This window comes from Eucyclogobius newberryi, unplaced genomic scaffold (assembly GCF_026437365.1).
Source record: "Eucyclogobius newberryi isolate DKJ021-1_F unplaced genomic scaffold, fEucNew1.0.hap1 SCAF_13, whole genome shotgun sequence".
Classification (NCBI taxonomy): domain Eukaryota; kingdom Metazoa; phylum Chordata; class Actinopteri; order Gobiiformes; family Gobiidae; genus Eucyclogobius; species Eucyclogobius newberryi.
The window spans coordinates 32,998,313-33,010,812 of NW_027315757.1; the positions used below are offsets into that span (position 1 = coordinate 32,998,313).

Genomic DNA, 12,500 nt, shown 5'->3' on the forward strand with positions numbered 1-12,500 from the left:
TAACAAAATGAAGCCACACAGTGACAGGAGGTGTTGTCTCCCGACATTTACAACTCTCTTATTCAATCTTTAGGCAATTTGTTTGACACTATACACCGCGTCCCTTGGGATCTAATTAAAGATATTCAATAACTTCTCTGTCCTTGACTGCTGTGTTTCCAGGATCAATATTTCGTTGTATTTTGGAGCAAAACAATAACATTCTAACAATTTATATCTCTGGCTTATCTGTTAACACTGTATCTGAATGTTTTCACCCAAATGGGGCGGAGACGCTCTAGTGGCACAGGAAGTGACATATGACCAGAGACATCTTAAGGTGTGTGATCTGATTTAATCCTTGTACAAACTGGAAGATTCCAGAGTTGGAGAGGAGTTAATAGTATCCTTGACTTGTAACATCTGTATTTTGTACTATAAACACCATAAATCAGACTAACCTTGTAGCTGCTCCTCTCTCCAGCAGACACTGCTAAACCTGTGACAAAGATGAACTCACATTTACTCCATCAAATTCACAAAATGATGTCCGCTGTGGGCTGTACCTGGAACCAGAGTGCTCCTCAGAGGTAGAACAGTAAAGCCTTGAATGGGATACTGCAGAGGAGAGTTGGGCGGAGCCACCAGCAGTGTGGACAGTTCACCAGGGGTTCTGTAGAAAACCAATATTTGTTTTGTTATTGCTCAACAAATCCACCCAGGGCAGTTGTTGCAAGTGCATGTCCGGTAAAAAAAATAAACTCTTCATAAAAACAATACATAAAGTTAACTGCTGCAATGCAAACAATGCCCCTGCACCTTTTCTTGTGCTTCTCAAGCTCTTCTTTTCTCCGTTGGAATACTTTGTCAAACTCTTCCTTAGGAATGTGATCTTTGAGTTGCACCGAACCAGGCTGACACTCGCAAGGGCCTGATGGAGCAGGGGCCGTCCTGGAGGAGAGGAGACATGGGTCTTAAACAGTTCTGAAAAGGATTTACTCACTTGAAGCCACAAGTAAATCAACAGATAACGTGATATTAAAATAATGGTGTTTTTTCCTCTTTGACTGATTAAATTGTGCCCTGCATTAAACAAATCACAAAACAAACAAGGTGTGGTGACATGATGCAGAGTTTACCAGGGGGGTGTGGCTGGAGAGTTTAAACCAACTGGAGAGTTTAAACCAACTGTAACTGAGTTATATACAAAGTAGGAGATGGAAAGGAGGAGGATGACGCTGACGGACATCAGTTTGTTTTTTGTAGACCAGGCCATCTGTGGACACACACCAGTCACATTCACTGTACAGTTCTGTTGTTCCAAGTGTAAACAAAAGCACCCTTTGTAAGTAAAATGTACATCAGATTAAAGACTAAGATTGGACACGTGTAGTCTTGTTTCAGTGGAGACTCTACTCTACCTGATCGTGCGACAGGGATGAAGATGGACAGGATGTGTTTCGTGGTTGTCTTCTCTTGATGTTATCAGGAAGTTCAAAACTGTCGGGCCAGATAAATGTATTTTTTCCTATATCCAAAAACGATTACACAAACACTAGATTAGTACATGACAATTCAAGATTTCAGAATGTTGTATAAGCCCAGGTTAAGTTTCGTGTTCATTGTCTGAGTTTTGTGGTCGTCTGCAATGTTTCCTGTCCTATGAGCAGCAGAAGAGGAACAAGGAGGAACAGTGAGTCAGGCCAAGCGTTTTTAATTCATCTTTTTGTATATAAAATAAAGCATAAACTGAAATATAACTGTCTTAATGCCGTTATGAATGTTAACAAGAATGAGAAAGATATAGAAAGCTATATTCAACCGCTTTATTTAAGACTGGAGTCCATAAAAAAAACACATGAAGACATATTAACATATTATGAGGCACTATATTTCAAACATATTAATACAATATAATGGGTACATTCACATGGCCAGAAAAAACATCACTAGAATAATCAGATAACCAAATAATAAGATATAATTATAACTTTGAGTTTGCAAGCTCAAAATAAATTATAATTAAAAAAAAGACAAAATACAATAAATTGTATCACAAATCAATCTTTAACATCAGTTAACCAGTTTTTTGGGATCAATTTACTTGTCAAAACCAGATCCAGAAAAGAAAAGCCATTTGATATAATCTAACAGGATTAACTTGTATAATATGACTTTGTTGTACAGTTGTACACAGATTCTTTAGATAGGTCCCCAGGGATAGTGAAAGCTATGGAGCTCCTACAAATAAACAAACCTAAACACAAATATAGCCTCTGTATTTACTTGAATCGTCTTACCTTTATGAGGACAAAGTGTGTGGAGTGTGTGAGTATTTTCCCCAGAGCAGCACAAGTCAAACTGAAGTGACTTCTTCGGTTATCAGGCCACATCCCACTTTGAAATGCTGCTAAACTTTGTTTCCTGCTGCGATTAAACTAAACAGTAACTTGAGACTTTTAGTGTTTTCACCTGTAAGCAATAAGATGGAGGCGATGTGAGCATGAGGCTCAGTTTCACAACGTTTCACAAATATCTCTTCATTTTTAATCATACATTTTTGAGGTTTTCTGCTTGTTCATTTTCAACATTTTTCTATTTAAAAGCACTGGTGAAAAGTTAAGTTAAATAAGTACTGTAGGGGGCTGTATTTACTTCAGTAATTTTACTGTGGATATTTTTACTTTTTCATTGTAGGAGCATCTGTACTTTCTACTCACTAACATTTTTTACTGAACTAAAAAGTGAAAAGTACTTTCATCCTGACATCCTGACTTAATGTTTTGAGTTCAAGCCATAGCTGTGAGGAAACAAGACCACTACCACTACTACCACTACTACTACCACCACCACTACCACTACCACTACTACTACTACCACTACTACTACTACCACCACCACTACCACTACCACTACTACTACTACCACTACTACCACTACCACTACTACTACTACCACCACCACTACCACTACCACTACTACTACTACCACCACCACTACCACTACCACTACTACTACTACCACTACTACTACTACCACCACCACTACCACTACCACTACTACTACCACCACCACTACCACTACCACTACTACTACTACCACCACCACTACCACTACCACTACTACTACTACCACCACCACTACCACTACCACTACTACTACTACCACTACTACTACTACCACCACCACTACCACTACTACTACTACCACTACTACTACTACCACCACCACTACCACTACCACTACTACTACCACCACCACTACCACTACCACTACTACTACTACCACCACCACTACCACTACCACTACTACTACTACCACCACCACTACCACTACCACTACTACTACTACCACTACTACTACTACCACCACCACTACCACTACTACTACTACCACTACTACTACTACCACCACCACTACCACTACTACTACTACCACTACTACTACTACCACCACCACTACCACTACCACTACTACTACTACCACTACTACTACCACTACTACTACCACCACCACTACCACTACCACTACCACTACCACTACCACTACTACCACCACCACTACCACCACCATCACCACCACCACTACCACCACCACCACCACCACTACCACTACCACTAGGAACTAGTGAGGCACTGACTTTTTCAGAGTCCGATTGGCAAATGAGAATGAGCCCAAAAGAGCACATTAAACATCATTTAAATCAGCATTCTTTAAACAAACATGTGACACATATTTTATAAAAGGTCAAAATCAATTCCACTTGAGGCTATTTCAAGCCAAAGTAAATACAAGTGTCTGGTCTCACCTTTACATTATGATATGTCGGTTGTAAATACGAAATAAACGAGTTCAAGTACGAAGAAGATTTAACAGTCCCCGGGCTCAGGAGCGCCCTCTGCCATGAGGCAGAAGTATTGTTTGCCTCAACGAGTGAACTTTTATTGCTGTTTTATAATGAATCTGTGAGCCTAAAACACGTTTCAGAAATACATTTCATACATTATCCAGAAAATGGCAGAACAGAGCACATCGTCAGAGTGTTTTATTCGTTATAAACAGAGAGACAGCGACACATTATTTGCATCACACCAGCTCAGTTTGTGAGGCGTTAGACTGCGCTCCAAGAGGCAGCGCGAGGTGCTGCCTCATCGCCCTGATCAGGAGTTACGGGACAAAATGCCAAAATTCTGATTAATTGAAAATTATTGTTCCATATTAGATTAAAGGGAAAGGGGGTTTAAAATACATACCATACATCAATGGAGTGTTCGGGATCACCATGACAACCGTCTCAAAGAAGGATGTAAAATATATAATATTATGTTTTTCTTATTGTCACAGAAGCTATTTTTCCTCTAAACTTAAAGCAAAATAGAAAATAAAACGTTAGGCACTTGACCCTGAGCAAGGCAGAAACATCACTCATGCAATGAAGGAAGAATAAATCTGCACGTGCAATAGGATGAGAAGAGAGAGTGCATTTATGTGAAAGGCTTGAGAGGTTATTCAAAACAAAATCTTGTGAAAAGTCCTCATGATGAAGACGCTGAAAGCCATGAATGACCAAACCAAACTCTGAACGCAAAGGTGGCAGCTGAAAAGCCTTGTTGTCACACCTTGTTGCCATAGCAACTTGTGAAATACAGTACTTTTTCAACAGGATCTTGTATCTCACCTAAGGCAGCGTTTTCAAATAGTGCCACATGAGCGCCAAAAAGCCACAAAAGAAGTGCGTTCACCAGGCGTGGGCGGAGCAGCAGGAGAAGGAGGCGGCGGCCTATCTTTAGCCTCATGAGTCTCCAGTGATCACCAGGATTATATGGGTCGGTAATAATAGCCCTGGCCACTGTCTTTTATGAGTCATATGCACATTCTCTGGGGACAGAACATGAAGCAGCCGCTAATGGGGGATTTGTGAGTCACTCGCTATTATTTAGATTTAGTAACACACAGTTTTTGTGGCATACTAGTTTTAGAATTAGCAGGACAAGTGTCTTATTTAGTGCTGGTCGACATGTTAGAGAAATTGTGTAAGATTTGGTTTTGATTTTAAGAGCACAAGACTTTGATTTCAACACACATGTTCGGCTCACGAAATACTTCTATAGCTTTCCAGCGTTTTCCGGCGCAATCTACACTCGCTGCCTCTGCGATCGACCGGTCGACCGACGTATTGGGCCCCCTGAGCTTGACCGATCCGTGTGCCCAGATACGAGATAAGCAAGTTCAAATCAAATGTACCAATTTGAATACAGATTTTTTTCCTTTATTACAAGAACATTGAACGTGATGTACACACTTTTTTATGTTCATTTGGTGCTTTCTTTCTCGTGACGATTCTCCAATCAGAAAGCAGAATGAGCCTCACATGAGTCCCTCAGTGGCCAGTCCAAACCCTGACAAAGCCCGGCACCGGAGCCAATCAGGACTCGGTGCTAGTGCAGCGTGTGAAACATGTGTCTGCAGGTTCAGGCTCTGGAAACACAGGCTCAGTTGTGATTGTATTATTTATTTGAACCAGTAAGGGCACAGTTATTATGTTGGCAGTATTAAGTGTACATCAACTGTGATAAGTTGGGATAAAATCAATCTTCAAGGTCAAGGTTTACAAAAATGTTATTAATTAATATTCATTCTAAAGCTGCATTATTGTGACCAGAGGATGTATCTATTTTTGTCTATTTAACGAAGTTTCACAAATCCTTTGGCACATTGTTATTCTTCACATGCCTGAATTTTGGGCATGAATGACTTAAAAAGCTTTTTTACAAGGAAATACAGTAAATTTGACCTCTTCTTGTGGCTCTAACGTCAGGGTTTGCAATAGGTAAAATACTGTATTATGCAGACAGCATTCAGCAGGCTGGTTTTATAAAAGTGCTGCGTTTACAATATATCGGCCCAGCTTAGCCTCTTCGTTTAAAAGCAGCAGCTCTTGTCTCACACTGGTCAGGAGCCCAGTGCTGGGCTGCAGAATGAGTCGGGCAGCGTCTTCGCATGCTCCACTAGATTGTATGAATCTCTGATGTCTGCCAGGCCGAACCAGAACACTGTCCATGAGCCATTGGCAAAGCTGCCGTCACATTGTTTGAAGTACCTATGGACACACAGAACACAGTAATGTATCTTTATGACACGCACACATATTCTTCTGGATCGGACTGCAGGGCGGCTTACCAGGGGTTGATCTTGTTGTTTGCTCTGGATCTCCAAAACAGTTTGCCCAGGTCCTGTCTGATACACTCCCACAGAATGTGGCTAGTGCCCTGGCCCTGTTTACTGCCACTGATCACAAACTTGTCCAGATAAGGAGTACCGCCATTAACAGGCTCCATCGTGACAACTGCAGCCGCGCTGTATCTATAAACACACATGTAAATATGCACATTCATAAATCATCCAATGACATAAAACTATGTCATGGGGATAGTTCACAAAATCTTTCTGGAATTACAGACAACGTACTAGATTAGCACTTATATATGCACATAATACAGTTTGCAATCTTTTCGATACTCTTCAATTGACTGACACTGGGTTTTCAATCTGCAGCCAATTCTTTACTCCCTGTATATTTAGCCTACATTTAATTTGAAGAAGCAACTAGTCCACAAAAGCTGAGAACCTGTAAACGCTGCTGCAGTTTTAAAAGTTAGGTAGCACCTCTAAACTCATCATCACAAAAAACAAAAACAATACAGAGAGACAAGTCCATCGTCTTTAGAACATGGTGAATATGGCCCAGTCACATCCCATTATCAGCACTATTCAGAGTAAGTGAAGACAAAGCCGTGATCAAACATATACATACCCTTCCGAGAGGTAGACTGTGTGCAGACGTCCTTTCAATGACTCGACATAATCTTGGTTTAGTGTTTTTTCAAACGATGTGTTGATGAGCGCGAGCAAACGCCCCACATCAAGTTTATCTAAGGAACTGTACCTGGAAGTGTGACAGACACATTACAAAACAGGACAGAAAAAACGCTACTGGCCAACAACACTGAAATAAAACTACATCTGCCAAATAAAAATAAAAGACTATTTGGAGTTATTCTAATTGTGACGTTAGTTTAGAAACTTTAGATCAAATATATCAAAATGCACTTCAAAATAAAATGCCTACTAGTGTCCTTTATGTTCATATTGAAACTTTTTTTTTAAATTAACAATAGACAAAAGGTTTAGAATAAGTGAACAAGGCCTTTATGTGCTGCAGAGACATGAGCCGTTCTAATAAGTGCATCTCAGTGTGTTTAGTGAGTGAAGCCCAGTTCAGGTGGGTCATTATAATAAGACAGAGCCACGCATCACAACTTCACACCTCTCCAGTACAATAGGATGGACAACAATGGACAATGGGCTAATTTGACCCGTCACAACCACAGGTCATGACTTAAAAGTGTAATAAAAGTGCATAAAAGTGCTTTTTCACGATAAAAAACAATTCGATAAAACTTTGATCAACTTGTGTTTTTATACTTCTTACCTGTGTATAGGGTCTCCGTTTTTAAATAGTGTTCCTGACCCTGTGACAGAAGAATAGACCAGATTACAATAAGTAAACCTGTAAAAAGAAAGGAAAAAGCTGATTTTGCCTTGATTTCTGTTCAAACTAACAACAGCACGAAGGAAATATTAAACTGCAGAGTTGCCATCAATAAAGGGACTCGGTCTTGTACACATGTCCCAATTCATGGAGATCTCTTCAAACCGGTGTTAAATGTTTACAAAAAAATTCTTTTCATTTAAGAGAATATTAAAATGTTTTAGAATTTCATGTTCACACTGTCCTCAATATCAGAATACAACCGTCCTACGATGAAGTCACATGTTCAGCTCCTCAGATTCAGCAGTCTGTAGGTTCAGAAGTGCAGAACTCGGCAATTTATAATAACTTCATGTTGATTTATCATGAAATACAACGGTGTCAAGGGTTTCAATTACTTCTATATTTAGTTTAGCTCAAGACATTGCAGTTACAATCTAAAGGTCATTGTCAAATCTAAAAGAAAAGCTCTGAGGAAGAAGAATTCATGCTGCCCTGAGGGGAGGAGCTTGTTCATCGTAATTGTCCTTTAAAAAGGCACAAGGTAATATGATTTATTATATTTTTAATTAAAACCAGACTTTTAATCAGTGGCATTTGAAAAGTCGTCCACTTTCGTCCAAACTGACAGATGATTGGCTGTAGACTTCACAACTAAAAAGCCCAAGATGATCATTGACTATTTGAAATAGTCAAAATTGAAATTGGTCTCCAAACTAAATCCATTACGGTACTTGCACAGCCATAACCATAATTCATCATTTCTACTCTTTTGTTTTTTTAATAATATGACTTTCTTGCCCTCCTCTCAAACCTTCTCTTACAGTAATACAATATTTTTAGATCGTAGCCAGTTGTGTCAGTGAAATATATGTATTTAGATTGGTGTAATAAATAATACAATCAATAATGTTCTGAAATGCATCAAAGTGTTTCTTTTTATGTTCATTTGATATATTTACATCCCTCAAACTGGGGAAACGATTGAACAATATTTATACATTGAGCCATTGTGAGATGTTAGAAAAAAAACATCTAAACGCTATAATGGGCATTACAACAGTTCAAATGGATTTACACTACAATATGACGAAGCATGAAAAGTGACAACACATTTGTTCATTGCCGTGAGCGTTCAGTGTGTGGTGTTTGCTCTGCACCTTTGTGGCTGAACAGCTCGGTCAGCAGCGTGTCAGCAGATGTGATGACCGCAGAGGACTCGCTGGGCAGATGGTTGAGCAGTGCGGCTATAGACGCCACTCTGCGCCGCTCCACGTCCAGAAGCCACTCTGCTCTGGACAGGGCCGGCAGGTCACTGGGCAGGGACACGGTGCCCAACACCTGCACAGAGAGGACCGTCCTTCTAATGTGAACATCTGAGCCTTTCACTCACAACAGTCTGAACTAATAAGATCAACTAATATTATATTTTATACACTATTTAGTAGGAAAATACGACCTACACGGATTGTTATTTCACATTTTGTTCACTGTAATACACAATATTGATATGATATGGCTTGATAATAGAAACAAGTTTTCTTTATTTATCGTCTCAAATGTAGAGATTTGGAGCAGGAGCCGGAACATTAACAAATAAACAAAATACACATAGAACATACATTACCACATATTACAGTGTACAAGTCACTCAACACACACAGTACAATCAGCACAATCAGTACAATCAGTACTGGACATGTTTTTATGTTTTTATTCTTTATCTTCCAGACTGCAGGAGCTCACACTGAAGGTTCCGCACGAGTGGGATCTCCAATCTTACCTTTTTATGTAATGAGGACCAAAACTCATTAGAATTGGCCAAGAAATGGTCCGAATATGACGGAGAAGGTCATTTATTGTGGAATAAAGGGGAAACACATTGTGCTTGTTTTATGTTCTTAAAAGTATGTTTTTGTTGATACACATCTTTTGATCTTTTCTTCTTTTCTTCTGTATCTGCCTCTGTATCTACCTGCATTACAACAATGGAATTTCCCCATGTGGGACAATAAAGGAATATCTTATCTTATCTTATTGTTAGATACATTTTTTGAAAGTGTTCATTCTGTCAGAATCCATCTTATTTTTCTTTCTAGCTGCTCGGATTACAGAAAACCATTCATTTAAAGTTACTTGGTTGATGAGAATGGATTTAGCTAGAAAACAAAGTTAACTTGTTTTAAGAATTATGTTCTGGTAGAAAATAGGAAATTGTATTCACCAGGATGTTCATAATGTTCTGTCATGTTAGTGTCGAAAATATGTTGATGACAAACCTGAAAACTGCAGCATAACAAACAAAAAAACCTCATCTGAACTGAATCTGTGAGACGGCCCACATAGTCTGCCTAACTGCCACTCCACCATAGTCTTTGATTCATCTTCAGAACTGGAAGATGAATCAAAGACTATACTTTGCTGATGTAAATTCAAATGTGTGTCAGTATTTTTTGTCATCAATACTGTGTGGTGTTTTCATTGGGATGATACATTTTTGATATAAGAAAAGTGTATACAGTATTGATGCATTTGTAAAAGACGTCCTTATGGAGGACGTGTGCTGTACCTTGTGTTGGTGGCAGTGTAGGCCTCCACTTTTGTTGAGAAACATGACTTTTTGTGGCTGCAATGCTCTGGAAATGGCCACGGTCACTTCTGTAGAGTCCAGAATGACAGAGCGCTGCTGCTCGTCTCTCCCCACCGGGCAGACAATGGGGATGGTCCCACAGTCCAGACTCCACTGCAGAAGGCCCGTGTCCACAGTGATGGCTCTGAGGGACAAAATATGATATTGTCTTTTTCATGACAGGACAGATATGAGAATGTGAACAACCCCTTTGTGTTAATGAATGTGTTAAATCTGAGCAGAAGTGAGAAGCAAGAGTTTTATCATTGTTTTTGCTGGTTAAATGTTCATATCGCTGTAAAAACTTGTCCACACGAAAGCACAAAGGAATTATTGCAGTTAGAATGACTTCAACAATTATTAAGTTAAAATTAATATGAGAAACTTGGGGATCCTAACCATAGACTGTATGAATGAGCGGACAGCGCTGGCCTGCCATCATTCCAGGTTTTAAAATAAAATACTAAAACAACAAAATCTCACTATAAAGCTCTTATAATCTAGTCTATAATCAAGTCATTTTCAGTCAAATGGTTGAAAAGTTGAAACTGGATTAAGTTTTGGCAGAGGTGAAAAAAGGGGAACAACTGGAGGCGCAGTTGTTCAGTAAATGAAATTATATTCTCTGTTGTATCCAGACAGTGTATCAATTTCAGTCTTGTGAAGGGATGGGCGACATAGAGGCGACGTAGAGGCGACATAGGGGCGATATAGGGGCGATATAGGGGCGATGTAGTGGCGATGTAGTGGCGACGTAGTGGCGACGTAGTGGCGACATAGTGGCGGTATAGGGGCGATGTTGGGGCGATATAGGGGCGATGTAGTGGCGGTATAGAGGCGATATAGAGGCGATGTAGTGGCGATATAGTGGCGGTATAGGGGCGATGTAGGGGCGATGTAGGGGCGATATAGTGGCGGTATAGGGGCGATGTAGGGGCGATGTAGGGGCGATATAGTGGCGGTATAGGGGCGATATAGTGGGGATATAGGGGGGATATAGTGGCGGTATAGAGGCGGTGTAGAGGCGATGTAGAGGCGATGTAGAGGCGATGTAGTGGCGATATGGGGGCGATATAGTGGCGGTATAGGGGCGATGTAGGGGCGATGTAGGGGCGATATAGTGGCGGTATAGGGGCGATGTAGGGGCGATGTAGGGGCGATATAGTGGCGGTATAGGGGCGATATAGTGGGGATATAGGGGGGATATAGTGGCGGTATAGAGGCGGTGTAGAGGCGATGTAGTGGCGATATGGGGGCGATATAGGGGCGATGTAGTGGCGGTATAGTGGGGATATAGGGGGGATATAGGGGCGATATAGTGGGGATATAGGGGGGATATAGGGGCGATATAGTGGGGATATAGTGGGGATATAGGGGGGATATAGGGGCGATATAGTGGGGATATAGGGGGGATATAGGGGCGATATAGGGGCGATATAGGGGCGATGTAGTGGCGGTATAGTGGGGATATAGGGGGGATATAGGGGCGATATAGTGGGGATATAGGGGGGATATAGGGGCGATATAGTGGGGATATAGGGGGGATATAGGGGCGATATAGTGGGGATATAGGGGGGATATAGGGGCGATATAGTGGGGATATAGGGGCGATATAGGGGCGATATAGGGGCGATATAGGGGCGATATAGGGGCGATGTAGAGGCGGTATAGAGGCGATATAGAGGCGATGTAGTGGCGATATAGTGGCGACGTAGTGGCGACGTAGTGGCGACATAGTGGCGGTATAGGGGCGATGTAGGGGCGATGTAGGGGCGATATAGTGGCGGTATAGGGGCGATATAGTGGGGATATAGGGGGGATATAGTGGCGGTATAGAGGCGGTGTAGAGGCGATGTAGAGGCGATGTAGTGGCGATATGGGGGCGATATAGGGGCGATGTAGTGGCGGTATAGTGGGGATATAGGGGCGATATAGTGGGGATATAGGGGGGATATAGGGGCGATATAGTGGGGATATAGGGGGGATATAGGGGCGATATAGGGGCGATATAGGGGCGATATAGGGGCGATATAGGGGCGATATAGGGGCGATATAGGGGCGATATAGGGGCGGTATAGAGGCGATGTAGAGGCGATGTAGTGGCGATATAGAGGCGATATAGTGGCAATGTAGGGGCGATATGGGGGCGATATAGGGCCGATATAGAGGCGATATAGAGGCGATATAGAGGCGATGTAGTGGCAATGTAGGGGCGATATAGGGGCGATGTAGTGGCGGTATAGTGGCGGTATAGGGGCGATATAGTGGCGGTATAGAGGCGGTATAGAGGCGATGTAGAGGCGATGTAGTGGCGATATAGAGGCGATATAGTGGCAATGT

The 12,500-nt window shown here is 41.4% G+C and overlaps 2 protein-coding genes across 2 annotated transcripts in view; both read right to left on the bottom strand.

The window, feature by feature from the left end:
* LOC140358819 (beta-1,4 N-acetylgalactosaminyltransferase 2-like) overlaps nt 1–4,609 on the bottom strand; it is a 15,497-nt gene extending 10,888 nt beyond the window's left edge. Inside the window, exons 1-4 of the mRNA XM_072443869.1 lie at nt 4,599–4,609; nt 799–930; nt 546–652; nt 441–478 (exon numbers count right to left, since the gene is read on the bottom strand). Coding sequence (XP_072299970.1) covers nt 441–478; nt 546–652; nt 799–930; nt 4,599–4,609 — 288 coding nt within the window. The remainder of the gene's footprint in view (nt 1–440; nt 479–545; nt 653–798; nt 931–4,598) is intronic.
* A 678-nt stretch (nt 4,610–5,287) lies between these two features.
* The window catches only part of nags (N-acetylglutamate synthase), a 10,422-nt gene continuing 3,209 nt past the window's right edge, over nt 5,288–12,500 (bottom strand). The window contains exons 3-8 of the mRNA XM_072443655.1: nt 10,101–10,305; nt 8,692–8,872; nt 7,472–7,511; nt 6,794–6,925; nt 6,160–6,342; nt 5,288–6,079 (exon numbers count right to left, since the gene is read on the bottom strand). Of these exons, the coding sequence (XP_072299756.1) occupies nt 5,932–6,079; nt 6,160–6,342; nt 6,794–6,925; nt 7,472–7,511; nt 8,692–8,872; nt 10,101–10,305 (889 nt within the window). The 3' untranslated portion in view covers nt 5,288–5,931. The remainder of the gene's footprint in view (nt 6,080–6,159; nt 6,343–6,793; nt 6,926–7,471; nt 7,512–8,691; nt 8,873–10,100; nt 10,306–12,500) is intronic.